This window comes from Polypterus senegalus, chromosome 11 (assembly GCF_016835505.1).
Source record: "Polypterus senegalus isolate Bchr_013 chromosome 11, ASM1683550v1, whole genome shotgun sequence".
NCBI classification, from domain to species: domain Eukaryota; kingdom Metazoa; phylum Chordata; class Cladistia; order Polypteriformes; family Polypteridae; genus Polypterus; species Polypterus senegalus.
Window position 1 is genome coordinate 75,102,602 of NC_053164.1, and position 21,259 is coordinate 75,123,860.

A 21,259-nucleotide genomic window follows, 5' to 3' on the forward strand; every position below is an offset into this window, starting at 1 on the left:
TAATCGCTGTTTGAGTACTTTCGCTTCAGTCTCCGTTAATTGGCTGAGATAAGTAGACTCTTTTTGGATTGGCGAAACGAAACTGCCTTCTGTCAGTCGCCATTGGCAAATTGTCCCAAAGCCCGGGTTCGTTCTGACGTTTATCATTTTGATTGGTGGGGACAAAGATCTTTATATATTTATTTATTTATTTATTTATTTTTTGTTCTGAAGTTTCTTACTTAAAAGAGGAAGTACTATAGCGCCATATAATATTACTTTAAATGTATTTTTAATAAACCTCTGCATAGTCCGTGGTGTTGGTTCAATCAAGGTAAGGCTGCTTTTGCTACTTTTTCGTAGGCGTATCGAAATCGCGAGTGCAGTTTAATAATCATGAATGAGCGAGCATAATCTTTGCTTGGCAGCTGCGTAATGTATCAACAGTATTTGAGTTGCTGTCTCTTGGACACGAAATACAATTCATTTGACATCATGATTGCGTTTCGGTTGGTTAATGAAAATTCTCACTCCGCCTTGGTACAATTGCGTTTTTTGGTGCCAACCGGATTGCATACTAGTGGCGAGTACTGTATATCTTCGTTATCTTTCGTTTGTCAGATTATAAAGGTTTTATTATAGAAGTGGAATCAACACGGAGAAACTGCACCATCACTATCTCACTTAAGTCGCATTATATTCAAGGGTTGCGGTGTTTGCGCCAAAGAGTCAGTGTTTTACACGAATTTGTTCATTTCTTTCAGATAAAGTTTAAGCCTAACGCAACGCCGTGTACATGAATGGCAGATATAAAGCTGGGATTCGTGTAATCAACTGCAGAACAATTTTCTGTAGTGTATTTGGATCAAATGTATACTTTATATAATACTTAAAAATGAGCAAGTGTGCTTCTGGTTGAGGCCTGGGCCAGTCGTTCTAATGCACCCGTGTGTGTATGTGTGTGTGTGTCCAGCCTTTAAGTTATCACCTGTTAGCCCTCAGATCTGGATGATCAGTACTTCATTTTATATACGGTAAAAACCTTTTTTAAGGAGGTGCAGATACTATATGTTGTGAAATACTACATATACCTTTGCTATCGGACCAGTGTAAGTGTGCCAGCAGTGGGATTTGCATCTCTAGACCTTAGAATGTAGGCCATATTACCTGCTACACTGGTGTGAGCGTGCATGTACAGCAGGGATTGAAATGTCGCCAGACCTCGCAGAAGGCAGCCTTCATCTAATCTGCTTATTCTGTGAACTGATTAATGGCAGTCAGGATGCTTACTGAGCAAGGCCAGTGAAATGTGAATCTTTAAAAAAAAAAAGATAAAATTAAACACAATAAAGTACAGTATGCTGGAAAAGTACACACATTATTCTTTTTTTCTTTTCCCTCAAACATTCAATCCTCATTTTGTTTACCAGGGGTGGCGTAGTAGTGCAGTGGTTAGTACGGCTTGCTCAGCCTCCAGCGACTGACTTCTAAGGGGTTTCTGAGACGTTTGTATAACATAAACACACTCGCACACACACTCCATCCATGTGGGTTTTTATTTCAGGCACTCCAGGTGTTCTCACGCATCTCCTAGCTGTGCTGGTTTGGTAAATTACTGACACAAAAATGGCATGGTGGCCTATAATGGACACGCTTTCTGTGAGTTTTCTGGCTTGTATCTGATTGTTCTGGGATGGTTCTAGTCCCTGTCAACTCCAAAATGAAATTAGGCAGGATTATACAATGGATAAACAGATGGACATTCATACTGACTAGTGAGTGTTCCAAGTAGAAGCACTTTGAGGTCAAGAAGTGTGGCTGGTGACAAAAACATTGAGAAGTTTGATTTCCATCTCCAACTGTCTGTGTAAGCCCAAGCAAGTCACTTAATCTGTGCTCTAGTTGTTTAGAAGAAGTATATAAACAGTTGTACTATATTGTAAACTGACCTGGATAAAATCATTGGCAATTTATCCAATAAATATAAGTGACCACTCAAAAAAACGCCCCCAGATAAGGCAGCTCAGATTGCAACATACTGTCAACTGTTTCCAGTAGGTGTGTGTCCAGCTGTATAACACTCCAGCCATTGCTCCCTCAAGGTAAAAACCTCTTCCATTTCGCACTTTATTAACTTGCTTCTGTTATGTTAAGAAGAGAAAAAGGAATTTATTTCCAAGTGATACTTCTTCCCTTCATCAGACCAATTCACACTTTTTATTTTCTTATTTCACTATTTATTAAAAAAACATGGGGGAAACGGATAAATCAGGTGTTTTCTTATTACTGGTACAGTACACATAGTATTTACTTGTACTAAAGCTATGGGTGATCATTTAGCTGACCCTCCTTTGCTTGTGCTTCAGGAAACTCACATTATACATCCTCAGACTACTGCAGTTCCCCTAATGCTTTAAGTTGAAGCACAGGGTGAAGCAGTACAAACAGTACCTAAATGTTTAAGCCGTGCACAGCATACTACTAACATGTGAGTTCACATACATTAAATATTTGTTGTTTGATTAGTCAGACCCTACAGTACTACTGTTTACTATACTACTTGTAACTTATTTCATGTATCTGTGATTCTCGGTGTGAAGAAAAACTTTTTTTCTGTGTCCCTGTGTTCTTACTCGCTTCAGAGAAACACCTGGTATCCACTACAGTATACTAATTCCCTTCATAATTGTGAACATATCTCTCATGTCAACTTTTAATCTGTTTGCTGAAATTGATAAGATTTAGGTCCTTCAATCTTTCCTCTTTGTTCTTCTCTAGACTTTCTCTAGTGTTTCTATGATTTTTTTTTTATTATTGTAATAGGAAGTGCAAGTTTGCACAGTGTTTCAGAAGAGACTTTAAAAATCCCTTCTGTAGTTTAAGCATAACCTCTTTTGATTTGTATTGTACACATCATGCAATTTAGCTTAACATCCTATTAGCCTTTTTAATCACTCCTGTTACACTTCCTGGATGTAAACAGTGAAGTGTTCTTCTCATAAAAATCATGAGGTGTACTTTTAAGTTTCAGTTCCCCCCATTGTGTATTCGAATCTAACATTTATATCTACCATGTAATACTTATATGTTTATATCCAATTTTACCTGCAACACGTCTGCCCAAGTCTGTATTCTGTTTAGGTCCATCTTTAATGATTTGGCTGATGCAATGTCTTCTGCCATTCCACCTAATTTAGTATCATCTGCAAATGTAATCAGCTTGTTATTGAATGAAAAATGGACCAGGAGATGAAAAGCAGGCAAACATCATGTTACAGAATCAGTAGTCAGAAGCAGAGGTTGAGGACCAGGAATGATCAGAAGCAATCACTAACCTAAATGAAAATTTGAAGCGTGCAAGCCATCTTGAATAAACAGGGACAAGGTGTATATGATTTGTCTGTCATGATACAAGCAACAAGCATAGCAGCCACAGTCAAGATGGCTGGCTCAATAAATGGACTGCTCATTGTCTCCTTATTTAAACATTTGCCCCAGTTTATCTTCTTTAGACTTTACCCAATCTGGTAGAAATTCATCAAGCTAAACTCAAAACTAATAGTTGTGTTATATTGCTAGAGGGTCAGTCACCTTTACACTGTGAAATCCTTCCTGATTATTACATAAAAATAAAATAAATCTAGACAAGCTTCTCATTTCATTAGAGCTTTAGCACACTGATTTAAGAAACAGTCATGGTTTGAGTATTTTTTCTGCTCTGCTATTTGTAAGGTTATCAACTTACTAATTAATATTTGGGAAAATAAGATTCCCCATTACTGTTTTGCTATACTGCGGTGGGTTGGCACCCTGCCCGGGATTGGTTCCTGCCTTGTGCCCTGTGTTGGCTGGGATTGGCTCCAGAAGACCCCCGTGACCCTGTGTTCAGATTCAGCAGGTTGGAAAATGGATGGATGGATGTTATTGCTATAATATCATAATTATCTGCAGTTACAATTAACTTTAAATCATTGATTTTTATTCTGGTTACTTCCAGCATTAATGAAAATAATTTTTAATTTTTATTAAATACTAGCAAATACCCGCGCTTCGCAGCGGCAAAAGTACTGCCTTAAACTTTTTATTAAGAAGAAAATGACACCTTTTTAAACTGAGGGAAAATATACCAATAATAATTTGTTAAGGATCTCTTTGTATACCATGTTGTCAGTTCGGCCCTCCAGTTGTAATATGATCAAGCTGTGCGTTGAGCTTACTCTTGAGCATGCAACATACAGTTGGCCATGTGAAAAGCAATCTTGTTTCAAATCTCACAGCTTGGATTGCTGCTGTCATAATCAGTGTGAGTTTCATGGTTTGTTTCAATTACGGCAGTATTTGCAGGACTTGTGTTGAAGTGACATTCAGCATCTGTCAAGCATTGTAAGTATACAACCGGTTTCATCGATAACTTCACATCCAGCTTTTGAGAGTTTAAACATTCATAAACATCAAAGTGTCCACTACTGAAATTATCACCTGTGAATCTAAGATGTTTAAGAGGCATTGGCAGTTGTCGAAAGGTGTACAATATTTGGCCATTTCAGAGGAGTCATCTAAGAATTTCTGTAGGTAAACCGGAAAGGAAATGGGAGAGTTCCTTGTGGTGCTCCAGTATTTCTGACACACAGTACCTGAGCCTCACAAACTGTAGGCATTTCGTACACTCAGTGCCCCCATTCTCTAGATTAAACAGTCCTTAACAAACACGCTGATATGCCTCACCAATACACTGGTGTTATTCCGGTTTAAATGTAACCTCTCACAGCATTATACATTCTCTCTGTTCCAAAAGACACCCCCATGTCTCATAAGCTGTATCCTACACAAAGGTTTAGATGCACATTGAGCATTCTAATCTCCTCAGGCTTGCCTGGACTGGTGTTTGTATAGGTAGACTACCTAGTCAGTTCTGCCCCTCATCTTAGCATCTTAGTTTTTAAATATGTCCTGCGGAACTGGCAGTCTGCCTTTATTTATGTCATTTGTTCAAAATTGGACATTGATAAATGGATCCACAAATCACTCTAGCCAGGAGCTTATCCAACTGTCCTGGAAGACAACACACCATACAAGACTGTTTTTCTAGACCAAGTCTGAGTCTCATTTCCTCCTAATAAATGAATTCCCCACTACCACTAATGACCCCTCTCTGGATACTAATTTTGAGGAATCCTGTTAGGGGTTGTCATGAATGCCTGCCACCTCAGAGTTATTGCAGTTGCTGTCCAGGTCCACAAGGTCTTGAATACCACCAACTCTCCAACCATAACACACATGTATTTGCCTTTCTTGCCCTGAGTCTTCTCCTAAGACACTGAATTTAGGTACAGAACACTAACACCTATTTAAAACTATAATATGAAATGGTAATTTCTAATAGACATGCCATACATATGCACAAAGAGAATAAATAACTATTAAATAAAAAATGTGTTTCTTCTTAGGATGCTGCTGTTTCCCTGTTTTAGGTAATAGTTGACGAAACAATTTTGATTAACTGCCCTTTAGGTGGGGGTTGAATGCCGAGTTTCATGAATTGCTTTTAGAAAATGTCATTGTATGTTTTATGTTATTTTTATTTGACCAGGCTGTGTTTTATGATTTGTTTCTTAGATGCATATATCTGCAATAGGCAGTGGAGTACATTTTCATCAAGTACTGGAAGTGTTATCCCTGAACGTTAGAAGCTCTTCAGAGAGCTAATCTAATCACTTACTACAGTGTATATTTACAGTTTTAATTATAAACACATGGTCTATAAGGAATGAAATGGATCACATTGATTTGCATTGTAAAAACAGACATAAATTACTGTACAGCTTATCATTTAAAATGTTTCTTCCTCAGCCTAATGTAATAGTATGTCAGAATGATGCAAAATTATTGATTTGCCTTTGCTACAAAAAGTAGAATTTGTATGTCTTCATAAAAGCATGAAACAATAAATAAAAGACAATAAAAAAGCATGCATAAGGAAAATAATACCATACAGCACACTGTCAAATATTTACAACAAAAAATATAATAATTATATACAATAATAAATAAAATGCATAATTATTAAGTAGTCATTTACTGTTGACATGGATGTCATCAGACTGCATTATACATACTGTGTACACATGAAATTACATTTTAACTTGAATTTATTTGAACAACCACATCAAAAAAATTGCTTTGATCACACTTAGATACAGGGTCTGTCATGCCAAGTGAATCTTCAAAAATATGTGTACGTTTTACAAAGTACAACAATATTCATCTGCCATCAATAGTTTTAAGAAAAGATCAAATATATACAAGATTTTTAAAAATCTTAATTTGTAGTTGAATGGCTTTCTAATGTAATGTGATGTAAACACAGTCAATACTTTTATCATATCAAAACTGTAACATTATCAGTGTGTCAGAGAAGCTGAAGTTCTTTGCAAATGTCAGCATTGCTTATGTAGAAGAACTGAGGTGACATGTTAGTGTTAATGTAGGGACCGTTATTTGTTTGTATCTTAAGAGCACTTAATGGTCAATTGGCCTGAACTTTTCAGGTTTTTCCTTTATGTAATACCAATGCAACACGTTTTTTATTTCTCGGGATTTTTAAATTCCTATTCCTCTTTTGACACTAAGACTATGGCCTCTAGCATGTGCTGTTCATCCATCACCAAACCTGCTTTATCCAGTTCGGTCTCATGTGGTCAAGTATAATGAAACAAGCAGCCTTAAATGGGACAAAATCCATAACAGAACATACATTCAAGTCACTCTAGTAACAGAAAACATTCCCAGAAATCATTTAGCAAAATCCAGCTCATGCACTTTTTATACTTTTTTTGCAGAGCCAGTCATGACTTTAAAAGGGAAAGAAAAGTACCCAGAGTAAAAAATTACTGAGAATACATACTCCACACCAGACCAAGTACAAGATTCAAATCAAGGAGACTGGATCTGTGAAGCTGCAAAATATCTGCTGCATTATTACATTTTTAAAAATTGCTTTACTAAATCCAGGATAGGTTTATGCCTTGTACCTGATGCTTATGGGATAGCCTGTGGTCTCTGAACTGGATTATGCATTAATCATTCAGTAAAGAATGAATGGACACATTAAATTCTTACATTTTGAATTGTTGATGGTGTATGTTCAGTCTAATATTTTTCACTAGTAGTGCTTTGGAAACAATGTGCTTCAAAATTGATTGGATTGGGCTGGTATGTACAGTCATGGCTGAAATTATCAGCACCCCTGGAATTTTCCCAGAAAATGCACCATTTCTCCCAGAAAATTGTTGCAATTACAAATGTTTTGGTATACACATGTTTATTTCCTTTATGTGCATTGGAACAACACAAAAAAACAGAGAAAAAAAGGCAAATCTGACATTAAAAAAGGCACGTTTTAAAGCTCGTGGTGAAAGGGCTTTCTCCGTCTGTGCACCCAGGCTCTGGAACTCCCTGCCCTTAGTGGTTAGGCAAGCGCTTCAGTCGCCACATTCAAATCTCGCCTAAAAACGCACTTCTTCACATTGGCTTTTAATTCTTAACCTGTTTCATTTTCCACTTGTCTTTTGCTATTTTCTCTATTTTATTTGGTCCCTTGACCTGTTTTTAGTATCTCTGTTTTAATTCTCTCTTAATGTTTATTTTTAATATTTTGCTTTTAGTCCTGCTTGTTGTAACTGTACAGCGCTTTGGTCAGTTGTAATGCTGTGTTTTTAAGCGCTCAACAAATAAATATGGTATGGTATGGTATGGTATGGTATAATGTCACACAGAACTCCAAAAATGGGCCGGACAAAATTATTGGCACCTTTTCAAAATTGTGGGTAAATCGTTTTGTTTCAAGCATATGATGCTCATTTGAACTCACCTGTGGCAAGAAACAGGTGCTGGCAATATAGCAATCACACCTGAAACCAGTTAAAATGGAGAAGTTTACCCAATCTTTCTGTTGTGTCTCTGAGTGTGCCCCACTAAGTATGGAGAGCAGAAAGAAGAGCAGAGAATTATCTGAGGATTTGAGAATAAAAATTGTGGAATAATATCAACAATCTCAAGGCTACAAGTCCATCTCCAGAGATCTTCATGTTCCTTTGTCCACTGTGTGCAACATAAATCAAGTTCACAACACATGGCACTGTAGCTAATCTCCCTGGACGTGGACGGAAGACAAATATTGATAAAAAGACTGCAATGAAGGATAGTCCGAATAGTGAATAAACAGCCCCAATCAACTTTAAAACATATTCAAGCTGTTCCACAGACTCAGGGTGCAACAGTTTCAGCTCAAACTATCCATCGACATCTGAACAAAATAAAACGCTATGGCAGGAGAGCCAGGAGGACTCACTGCTGACACAGAAACATAAAAAAGCCAGACTGGAGTTTACCAAAATGTACTTGAGGAAGCCAAAATCCTTCTGGGTGATGTCTTGTGGACAGATGAGACCAGGGTAGAGCTTTTCGGTAAAGCTCATCATTCTACTGTTTACAGAAAACCGAATGAGGCCTATGAAGAAAGAACACAGTACCTACAGTCAAACATGGTGGAGGTTCTAAGATGTTTTGAGGATGTTTTGCTGCCTCTGGCACTGGATGCCTTGACTGTGTGCAAGGCATCATGAAATCTGAAGACTACCAAAAGATATTGGGGCGCAATGTAGGGCCCAGTGTCAGAAAGCTGGGTCTGCGTTAGAGGTCATGGGGTTCCAGCAGGACAATGACCCCAAACATACCTCTAAAAGCACCCAGAAATGGTTGAAGACAAAGCGCTGGAGAGTTCTGAAGTGGCCAGCAATGAGTCCGGATCTAAATCAGATTGAACACTTATGGAGAGATCTCAAAATTGCTGTTGGGAGAAGGGACCCTTCAAATCTGAGAGACCTTGAGCAGTTTGTAAAAGAAGAGTGGTCGGAAATTCCAGTTCAAAGGTGTAACAAGCTTGTTGATGGTTATAGGAAGCGCTTGATTTCAGTTATTTTTTCCAAAGGGCGTGCAACCAAATTTTAAGTTGAGGGTGCCAATAATTTTGTCCAGCCTGGTTTTTTAGTTTTGTGTGAATTTATGTCAGATTTGGCTTTTTTTCTGTTTTTTGTGTTGTTCCAATGCACATAAAGGAAATAAATATGTGTATACCAAAACATTTGTGATTGCAACAATTGTCTGGGAGAAATGATGCATTTTCTGGGAAAATTCCAGGGGTGCCGATAATATCGGCCATGACTGTAATAGGGTTTTAATTCTGATAACACCAGTACTCATCTGTAATCTGCTTTTCTTTTTGATTGACAGGACGTGTCTCCATACTAAAATAAAAGCTGTCATGAGAGCAGTGAAATACTTGATGTAAACTGAAAGCAAAAGAACATTACATTTATGTAGACATAGCAAACAAGCTTTAAGATAGTGTCTTAATTACAGGAAACTTTCTGATTTTCTCTGTGTTAATGTAAAAGGAATGGGGTACATTTTTAGGCTTGGAGATGTAATTTGCTTATGCAAGCATACATTCTTTCGTGATTTTTTGCCATAAACTACACTGAATATATGGTGCATGAAAGATAATATATAGTGCCTTTTACAATGAAATTAAAGCTGAAATTGTTCTCATTTGCTACTTAGAAAAAGAAACTGATGGAGTTCCTGAATGCAGGAAAAGGCAGTTATAAATTGTCATACCGCCTACAAACAAAAGTGAATGTAAAAAGGCTAGGCTGCAAATGAACAGTGGTTACAAAGTAAAAGCAGTCCTGGAATTAACCAATGTCTAAACTGCACTTAGCATCAGTTCCCTTAGATTCTGCTCTGATATTCATGGATTGGTGCCTTTGCACTTTGGCAGTGAAGAAGTTTTAAAAGAAACTTTGAGAAAAGTCACAGGGGCTATTCCTTTTAAAAACAAAATTTGATGTATGTAATTTTAATAACAGTTCCTAAACTGTACTGATACAGAAGCTATATGGAAAATACATAAACAGTAATGAAATTATTACTGTAATAACACCAAGAAGACTGATAGGAACAGGGTGGCAGGTTAGCAGTTACTGTTTCACAGATCCAGTGTCCTGAGTTGAATTCTGAAACTACTTGCTATTTGCATGTTCTTCCTGAGTGCTCTTGGGTTTTCCTTTTGGTTCCTTTAGCTTTCCTCTCATATCCCTAAAGATGTATATGAGGTTAGCTGGCAACTCTAAACTGGCCTTGTGTGTATGAGAGTGAGCAGAATGCTTTTGCGTTTGTGAGAAAAGACCCTGTAATGGACCAGTGCCCCATGTGGGACTGCCTCCTGCTTTTTGGTCATAGCTGCCAACTTAGGCTCTGTCTACCACAACCCACAGTTTGATATTGCAAGGCTTGAGAATGTTATATATGTTATGATATGGCCATGAATAAAACAACAGGACATGTATTTCATCAGAATGTTCAGCCATACTCAGTGTGACATACAGCTTTTTCTTTTACATATTATCTCTTTTCCAGTTTCACATTTCTGTTACATTTGTTTTTTATTTATTTTTTTCTGTTCCAATTGCTGTTTTCTCAATTCTTTTTTCCTTTCTGATATTCTCAAATTCACTCTCTCCTCATTATTTTGGGTTTCTATGGGTTCTTGTTTTCATTGTGTTTAAAATGCTGGGTATTTATATACAACCCCACTTCACTTAGCATGTAACATTCCTGTTTTAGCAAATGTTTTTTCCCCTATTTGTATGAATAAAGTCTAAGTGAAGACAGCTGTCATTGTAATTCTTTGCAGCACCATTTTAGCTTGTTTTTCTTTTATTCTAGCGACTCACAAAAGCTTTAACTTCCTTAAAAACTACATTTGCATACCTGACTTATTAAAGAAATTTGTGTTTAGTCAAGGCACTGATTCTTAGATTCTTAGATCTCCAAAAAATAATGTGATAGCAGATCCACTTGTCCATCTTCCTCTCTTCTGTTAATTCAAATTTCACTTCAGTTGTCCTGCTTATAAAGTTCTCAAATGGGATTCTTCCATTCAAGAAAATCTGACACTGTTAATCCAGTGCATGTTTTTGGAGTAATAGGAACAAGGCAAGAATGACTCCTGGATGAGGCAACAGTTATATATGTAGGGCATACTCATGAATATATCCACTCTTACACTGAGCCAGTCTGATTTCCTAAAAATAATAATAACCTAACAATGTAAATTTCAGAATGTATATAAAAAAATCTGGATTAATTTATATATTGTATTAAATTAACCACATTTACAATATTGTATGTCTCTTTTAATCAGTAGGACAAAATGGTATTCTCCGGAAAAGAACAGTGAGTTACATCTTCTTAATGCAAATGACTGAATCTTGGTTTACAAAGTTAAAGTTAGCAAATTTAATTCAGCTTCAGAGTACTTTATGTACTTCAGCTATATGTACTCTATTTACTTTTATGTAAATAGTTTAATATAGACTCAGAACATTGGTTTGAGCATATTCATGTTTAATTGAAAACATGAAGTATTTTATTACACAGGGACAGGTAGGAGAATGGAACAAATTGCACAATACAACAACTAAAGATAAAACTACTGTGTGTTATATTGTAGACTACTGCTGGGTTCTCCCTTTGATTTATAAATTGGCCAGCGAGAAGCATCAGGTAGTGGTTCATTGAAATTCTTAGAGTGAATATAATTGTAAACACTGATATTTATGGTTCTGGATTATTTTTCTTCTGTTCTTGGGTTTTAATTATTAGATTGTGTATTGGGACTAGTTTGCTGTGAATTGCCTTCCAAGGCAAACTCATACTGCCATATTTCTCCATTTTTCTGCTTTTTTCATTCTTTTTTAGATTTTCAAAATAAATTTGTACATTTATAAATGTACTTATATATCTCCTTCCTAGCCAAAGGTTTTAAACTTTGAAAAGCCAGTTTCTCATTTTGGACATGAGTAAACCAAAGCCTCCCCTGTGAAGTTAGGAGATCAGATTACCTGTGGCGAGGCCTATTTTAGGCATTCTGGAATGCCCCAGTCTGCCTTTGTTATAACTGAAGTGCACTGTGTATCATAAATCATTGCTCAAAAAATAAATGTAACCGTAGTTTGGCTGCTCAAATCTTACTGCATATTTTTGTATTAGTTTGCAATGAGACATTTAGAAGTTCAACTATAGCTGCAAAAATGTAGACTAATATATATATATACACAGCAGTCAGGCAGGGTCGTGGCCAAGCAGTACTGTGCCCTGTGCATTTGTAATGTTCCTTGTTCCTTGTATCACTCATCGACGGCAGGCGCTTATAGCATGTCTGCGATCTTTCCAAATTCGCTTTTATGGCGAACTGCTACAGCGCTGGGAGACTGCGATTGCTTTGGGTCGTCCCGTTGGGTGGAATCCCACAAGAGTTTAGAAACTCACTCACACCAGCCATGATTCTTTTCAAAGGTAAAGTGCAGGTTAATTTGTTTTATGTATTTTTACTTTATATTTTGTATTAATTATTTTTATATGAATAGTTTTGGGTTGTGGAACGAATCATCTGAGTTTCCATTATATCTTATGGGGAAATTCACTTTGATATACTTTGATGCTTTGGACTGCGAGCACGTTTCCGGAATGAATTATGCTCGCAAACCGAGGTTCCACTGTATAGACATTCTTGCATATCTCACAGAGTATTGTGAAATGACCTAATTAATGCTATTACTGTTCACTGTGGCTATGTACCACAAAAATATTTGGAAACAGCACAAAGAAATTCATTGTGGACTGCGACCACTTGTGCTTCTTGCTTCAACTTTGTAGGTAAAGTAACACATTCCAAGTACAGTAAATGAATTGTGTGAAGTAAATATTCAAACTCCATCTAGTGATAAAAGTAAAGATTTCTGGAGGAGAATCTGAGAAAAGACTATAGTAGCAACATAAATATGGTATGCTGTATATGTTCTACAATAAGATGTATAGTTCAGTTTGTGTTTGTCTTATCTAGAGGATTCATGCCAGTGCAGCCTGTCCCTACAGACGGAGAAGAGATGGAGGCAGAAGGTGATTCAGCCATTGATGCAAATGAAGAGGAAGAGGATGAAACTGGGGAAGACCCAAGTGACAGTGGATCTGAAACAGAACCTGATGAAGAGAGTTCAGGTTAGGATTGTTTGAATTTTTTTATCACAATTTGTTCCATGTGGCTTTACCTTTAAAAGTATTTCTTTTATTTTGATTTTTTTTTAAGATAGTACTGCAAAACAGGTTGTTAATCACCTTATTTTTCAGCCTGTCAACTTCTGTGTGCCCAGTTTATCATTCAAATTTCTTTTCTGATGCCAACAATGTATGTTTGGTTTAACACAACTCATAACTATTGGTCACTGTTCATTTTAAATGTTTATTTTTGAAGGGTGTGATTAATGAAAGCTTCTCTCCCATACACGTTTTTGTGGTATGTGAAGTGTACTCTCATCACTTGATCTGTGTAGTTAGTACTCTTTTGTAAAATCAATTTTTTAAACTGAACACTTGAGTAAGATAGTTATAAACTGAGTTGCAGTGCTAGTGTAAAAGTGCTTTAAGTTTCCATTGGTTTATCCAATTTTATTTGATATAATACTTTTCCATGAGAATGTGTTTTATAAGTCACTAAAAGTTGCAGTTGTTATAGGTTGGCTTGCCTCTACTTAATGCCTAAAGCAATTTCTTTCAGTGTAGGCAGAGTTTTTTGGAGGAGGAAAATGCTTTAGTGATACTAGGCATTCAATGGTGCAACAGTGATATCAGGTATCTGAATGAATGCAATTCTTCTTTTTTGTTGAAAACTTTATTGACCTTAAATTTAAATGGCATCTTCTTAGAAAACTTGTATTCATTCTGAGACTTCAGGAGCAAACTGTTACCCCTTTTCTTTCACTTACAGTATGAAATAGAATCTTATTAAATGCCCTTCCTGTTATGAGCCTCATGTGCTATACAGTAATTAAATATATAGAATAAATTAAAGCATAAACATAAAATATAAGGTTGAAACATAAATAGAGAAACTTCTTACGATGCTCATTATACAAAAGTATACATACTTTATACAGTATGTACAATGCAAGCTCATATTCTGTATTTATTTATGTCATGAAACTGCAAATTCATGTGTGTGTTGTTGATTGTAATTTTACCAAACTAGCATCTAATTTTACAGCTTCTCTCCTGTGTTCTAGACTAAACAGACAAAAATATTGTAGTTACAAATAAATTGATTCTGTCTGCTTTTACAATTGTAATATGCACTGTGGAGTTTATGATAATACTGTTTAACTTTCTGACATGCAAAGAGTATAAACCTACATAGAATTCTGATTATCTTTTTTGGTACATTGTAAGCGTTCTGCTAGGCCTGCAGTAATCTTATCTTGATAGTATAGTAGAAAAGTCTTTTCAGTGATGATAATTATCTAGTTGCGTTGGTATCTGAGTAGAGAATACAGATGAAATGAAGGAGATAATATCACAACAGGAGCCTGTTATAATGTTGTTTGCAGATTCAAGATTGAAATTGCTGCCAACAATTTCTCCACTGGAAAAATTCTAGCAAGAATGCTTGCTCTTTGTGCAATGTTTAAACATATTTTTTTACATTACAGACCAAATAAATATATTTTTTAGCGAACACTGTCTCAGAAAATCACAGCAATATGCTTTCTTGTAATTTCTTTGAAATGTCCACTTTGATTTTACAAGTTATATAAAGACTTCCTTAAAATTGAATGCAGCCTGAGAAACTGTCATGGAATGTTTTTGCTTGCATCTGAATGAGCTAATTAATTTGTTGTTTTGTATAGTCTTAGATTTCACACTTAGTTTTTATCTCTACACTTTAGATTTAAAAGAATAGCTGTAATTGTGCTGTACTGTCAAGTTATCTTTCTAGATCCATTGGTCATGAAGGGCTTGACAAAGAACTGAAAGATCCTGCTTCCTTCAAAAGATTTTTAATCAGTTCTCTCTATAATACCTGTTGACATTCTCTTTTGGTTTTCAAAAACTAACTACCAATATTTTTTAATGACCACCCAAACTTGACACTTGTCAAGTGCTGCTGTGTCTTTTGTAAAGAAATCTTATTATGAACACATTTTCAACTGCCAAGTATTTGCTTTTTCTTAGTTCAAACTTGTTCATGCATAGATTTGAAATCATGTTTATATTAATCTGCTATAGTAATCATGCATGTATGCTGGGCGTAATGAAAATGAAAAGCTGAACACTTGTTCTATGCTACAGTTGTCTTGAAGTTTACTGAACACATGAGTCCTGTGATTATTATGGTTGGGCAGATTTTTTATTCATTTAAAATCTAAAATTATTTTATGTAATATCTTCTGTGAATCTGAATTTTTTTCAGGATTCTGCTCAATTGCTATAGCATCAGATACTTCCATATTGCAGTACAGAATTAGAACATTAGAGCAGTTGTGATAAGAACAGGCCTTTCAGACCAACATGTTTGTTTCAACACTTTACCTGAAGTAAAGATAAGTAGCTAAAGTTGAGATCTGAAGGTCTCTACAGTCCTATTATCTTCCACACAATTTTGTAATTTATTCTTTGTGTGAATGGTTCTTTGCATGAAGAAGAATGTTTGTGTGAAATCTACCCTTAACAAGTTTCCAACAGTATCCCATTGTACTTTTTGCAGAATTTATTCTAAAGTAAAAATTGTGATCTACTAAAGTTGAGCTGAGATTTACAGTACTAATTCCTTTAATAATTTTAAACACTTTAATCTTGTTACCCTTTACCCTCCATTTGCTTAAACTAAAAAGATAAAATTCTTTCAGTCTCTCCTCATAGTCTGTACCTCTTAGTGCTGTAATCATCTTAGTCACTCTTATCTGAACTTTCTCAAGTGCTGCTATGTCTTTTTTGTAATGCAGAGACAAAAACTTATAAAGCACTGCAGGAGATTCCCCACTAATCTATACTAATAAAAGGCAAAGCCCTCACTCACTCACTCACTTACTGACTGATTGACTGACTCACTGACTCATCACTAATTCTCCAACTTGCTGTGTAGGTAGAAGGCTGAAATATGGCAGGTTCATTCCTTACAGCTTCCTTACAAAAGTTGGGCAGGTTTCATTTCGAAATTCTACGCATAATGGTCATAAGTAGAAGCTATTTTTCTCCATTTACTGTAATGGAGTTGAGCTCGAAAGCCATGGGGGGGCGGAGTTTCGTGTGACATCATCACGCCTCGCACGTAATCACGCAGTACGTAGAAAACCAGGAAGAGCTCCAAAAACCGCTGAAGAAAACATACATTATATAATTAAGAAGGCAGCGAAACAATTAGAAGCGAGTGAGTGACATATAAAACCATATTTAGCGGCTCACGTGAACTGACGCAGTGCGCAGACAAAAAGCAACAGTTCCAAAGAGTGCTGAACAAAAACCGAATTACACTGCTACGCTGAAATAGGCAAACCACCACCGGCGTCAGAGGTTCGATTCCCGAGAGGGGATGCACGGAGTATGTACGCGCGCTTCCCGATTCATTTTAGCCTCGCATCCCCTTGGTTTGAGACGTATGAAAAAATATGCGGTTAGCGCAGAAAGACAGATCACCAATTGAAGCTTTATGAATAATGGATACTTTATTCGCGATCAATGATTGTTTTGGTAAAGCCATAAGTAAGAGCGAGGGGAGGGTAACTTATTGAGGCACGCAGGCAAAACTACAATAGCATGCGGTCTTGATGTACTGTAGAGTGCGTCAACTCGATCTGAATTGCGCGATCACATTTGAAAAAATATATCTTTTCAAGTTCTATTTAGTCCATATGTGTCAAACTCAAGGCCCGCAGGCCACATCCGCCCGGCGTGTAATTATATCCGCCCGAGATCATTTTATATATTATTGTTATTAATGGCCTGGGGATATGAAGCGCTGGTAAAATAATAAACTACAGATCCCATAATGCAGCGCTTCAGCTGCCTTGCCGAACACTTACCGCGTTAATTAAGTCTAGCTTATGATGCTGCAAGTTATTGCGAAGCTAGCCCACACGATGCCGAAGAGAAAAGGTGATTCTTAACATAGAGCCTTTAAAAACCGATGGGAGGCTGAGTATATGTTTACTGACATTGCCGGTAAACCCGTGTGTCTCATTTGTGGAGCTAATGTGGCTGTAATTACAGAATTTAATCTAAGACGGCACTATGAGACAAAACATCAAGATAACTTGAAAGACCTGAATGCAATGCACAAGATACAGAAAGCAGAAGAGTTAAAGAAGAATCTGACACTTCAGCAGACATTTTTACCCGTGCAAAATCACAAAGTGATTTCAAGTGAAGCTACTTTTATGGGAGACACAAATGCACCAGTGCAACTTGCCCCACTTTCCCTGTTGCCAAGTAATGTTGAACCAAGTCGGCACTACGGTGTTCCCAAATACGCACTTTGCTGATAAACTGAGCGCACTGAGTTCGCACGGCTTTGGTGACTTTGAAGAACAAAAAGAATTTTGAGTTGTTTCAAACCCATTTGCCGTCGATGTGGAAACTGCACCTGTGCAGATTCAGATGGAGGTGATTGAGCTGCAGTGTAATGGCACACTGAAGGCAAAGTATGATACTGCACGGCCCGCACAGTTTATTCACTCCATTCCCACCGAAATGCTCCAGCTCCGTCTACATGCGGCTCAAACCTTGTGCATGTTTGGTACCACATATCTGTGTGAGAAGCTCTTCTCAGTCATGAAGACTAACAAAACAGCACACAGGAGTCGTCTCACTGATGAGCACCTGCAGTCCATCCTGAGAATCTCCACAACACAGAACATCACACCAAACATAAACAAACTTGTTGCCAAAAAAAGATGCCAGGCATCCAGCTCTGATAAAATGACATAAGAGCAAAGACAACTGAATGATTTGATTTGTTATTGCTGAAAAGAACACATTTTATTTATATTTCCAGGTTTTTGTTATGCACCATGTTCATATTTGAATTTGTATAATTTTGACAGGATATATTTTTATGGAGAGCAAAATCTTTTGGGATATTTAAAATTTAAGTTTATTTTTTATATAAAATTGCATAAGTGTAAAGAAATTTGAATGTTTGTTCTTTTAACGTTTACTTTATTTCTAACTTGTATAATTTAGACAGGATATATTTGTATGGCAGACTTGCACGTAAGAGCGGGAGTCATCCGTTTTAACAAACAGCGTTTTGCACTGATACGAAATAGCCTGCCCATTTAATTATTTAGGAATGAATAAATAAATTAAGATTTTGTACAAATGTTTTTCATTTTTCTTCCTTCATGGAATACATATATATATATATATGTATGTGTGTGTGTATACTGTATATGTAGATATGTATGTGTATATATATGTTTATATATGTGTGTGTGTATGTATATATATATATATATGTATTTGCGTGTATATATGTGTGTGTATATATATGTGTATATGTATATATGTATGGATATGTATATATATGTTTATGTGTGTGTGTGTATATATATATATATACTGTATATATATATATTACAGCAACACTCATCACTCAAAACAGTGACAAAACAATTACATTGACAATCATGTTACGTTATTTTCAAAATGTTTCCTTTTCTTTTTCATTACTTCTTTAACACACTACTTCTCTGCTGCGAAGCGTGGGTATTTTGCTAGTTCTTATATATAATTTGATACTATCTGTATGTATGGTGTTCCTCTCAATACCTCGACTCAGTACAAGTTAGAACCATGCAATGGGTCTCTGCCTCTGTAGTTAGAACATAACTTGGCAAATCAGGTATTGCATGATTGGCTAAGAATGTTCGAATGCTTCAGTGACGCCGCTGGACGGCTGAGTATAGTAAGTCGGTTTTGGTTCGAGCAGATAACAGTAAGTTCGGTTTCTTTTTGGAACGTTGGTTTGGTGGGGCGTACTTTCCAGGACTAACATCGTCGACTGACTTAAACCCTTCAAAAGCTCCGGAACCATAAGTAAATTAGAATGTATCGCCATTTGCCTGGTACGTTGAAATCTATCTTTGGGCCGTTTGGTTTTGGCATCCGTCCTTCTGATGTCTATTGGCAAACTCAGTAATGACGGCTAGGTATTACCAACGGTCATTGTTTAAATTTTAGCCGATTTCAGATCTAAAATACCCATGCCAGCATAATTATTACTCCGACTCTGATTAGAGTTGTAAAATATGGTTTGTTTTGAAAATTTGTTTGCTGGAAAAAATCAAATGAGGTGCGCCTAAAAGCTCAGTTCACGTCTCGCAGTCCCGTTTAAACAGGAAGCTCTTCATTACATCGGCCGAAAAGGTCTATTTTAAGCACAAATCAGTGCCATGATAACAAAATCATTTTAAAGACTTAAAAAAACAAATAATTCTTTGCAGAGAAAGTATGGATTTCACAAATGTAGAATTTGTAGCCCAATTCGATCGGGCTCCCAGTCGCTAGTGTATTGTGTAACTTAAGAATAACCTTCCTTGGCTCATTGACCTTCTTGATCGTATCTGTATTCTGTCTTGATGTAGATAGTCAGATGTCCTCTGTGACTCCTAGGTCCTTCTCATAAGGTGTACTTTCAAGCTACAGGCCTCTCATTGTATATTCAAATGTAACATTTCTACTTCTTATGTCTAAAACCTTACGTTTACTTTCATTACATTTCACCAGCCACAAATCTGCCAAATCTGTATGCCATCCAAATCCCTCTGTAACAATTTATCAGATTCTGCATTATCTACCCTTCCACCTAGCCTTTTTTTATTATATTGATTTTATTGAAATCACACAACATTCCTTAAAATACAGGTAGTCCCCAAGTTACAGACATCCGACCTATGACTTACGAACGGGGCCGCAGCTGCGACGTATGCGCCTCAGTAACTGCCGCTCCGTCATCTTTGGGCTGGGGACACTGCAAGCGGTGGCTGGATGGAGTCTGGAGGGGGGCGATTCAGCTGCTCGCGCAGTGTAGTGTCCCTTGGTTCCCGGCGGAAAGCGGTGACCCGTGGTCCATAGTCACTGGGGCCACAGCTATCACTTGTGTCCAGGTGGTGGGCAATTCACTACCCGCCTTTGGCCGCACCATGTTTGTTCTCGGTGGGCGGATGCTGCAGGCAGCATACTGTAGTGGAGGTGACTGTATGGTGGGTGGGTCGCTGCCCCCATTCATTGTCAATAGCAACCCTGCTTGTACTGTTATGCACATAGCAGGAAGTTGTCTCTTGTCAGTACATCAGATGTGTTGACGACAGATGCCTTCCTGCTGTGATAGTGTATACAGTGTTGTGCAGAAGAGCTCATCTTAACCTTTTGTCTTCACCCTTCAAGAATGTCTCTGAAACACAAATCTGATGCAAGTGCTGGTGATACAGTAAAGAAGAGAAAAACCATCACCATTGAAAATAAAGTAGAAATAATAAAAAGGTTAGAGAGAGTTGAAACTCCATCATTCATTGGCAGAGCACTTGGTTACAGTCGGTCAACAATAGCATTTATTAAAATAATGTACCTGTTCCGACTTACATACAAATTCAACTTAAGTACAAACCTACAGTCCCTATCTCATACGTAACCTGGGGATTGCCTGTAGATACATTTTTACAAAAATAGGATCTCCACCTAGTTAGTTCTACCTTCTGCAGACTTAAAGATCTTGTTGGTTATATTCCTGTCTAGACCATTTATGTATATTAAAAGAGCCATGACCCAAACACTGAAAGCTCTTTTAACATCAATTAATTAAAAAAACATCTATTCACCATAACCCTTTGATACGTTTGTTTAAGCCAATTTTGTACCCACCTACAGACCGAGCCCTCAATTCTCACTTTTTTTACGTTGATCACTAACCTTTCACATGGCACCTTATCAAAAGCCTTCTGAAAATCAAGATAAATGCCATACTTTTGCTGCTCCTTCGTCATTTCATCATTTTACTTAAACCAGACCTCCTTTGTCTGAAGTCTGTTTGCCTTTATGTTAATACACTTGTATGTGCTACTGGATGTTTCCCTTAGTAATTGCTTCCATTAATTTACTTGTTAAGCTTACTGGCCTGACGTTACTTGGATATGCCTGGTCACCCTTTTTATACAATGGGATATTATTTGCTAGTCTCCAATCTTCAGGATTTTCCCCTGTGAAAAGATTTTCAAAAAATATGTGCCAAGGATTTATATATGTACTAACATCCTACAAATATAAACCCATCTCACACAAATTTTGGAAATCTTTGCCTTGGGTCAATTCTTATTTAGTAGGTAATAAG

At 36.9% G+C, this 21,259-nt stretch overlaps 1 protein-coding gene across 2 annotated transcripts in view; it reads left to right on the forward strand.

Annotated features, from left to right (window-relative positions):
- Positions 1–215: 215 nt before the first annotated feature.
- Positions 216–21,259, forward strand: part of LOC120539206 (breast cancer metastasis-suppressor 1 homolog) — a 156,703-nt gene continuing 135,659 nt past the window's right edge. For both annotated transcript variants that reach the window (XM_039769062.1, XM_039769061.1), the window contains exons 1-2: positions 216–313; positions 12,947–13,101. In XM_039769062.1, coding sequence (XP_039624996.1) covers positions 12,954–13,101 — 148 coding nt within the window. In that variant the 5' untranslated portion in view covers positions 216–313; positions 12,947–12,953. The remainder of the gene's footprint in view (positions 314–12,946; positions 13,102–21,259) is intronic.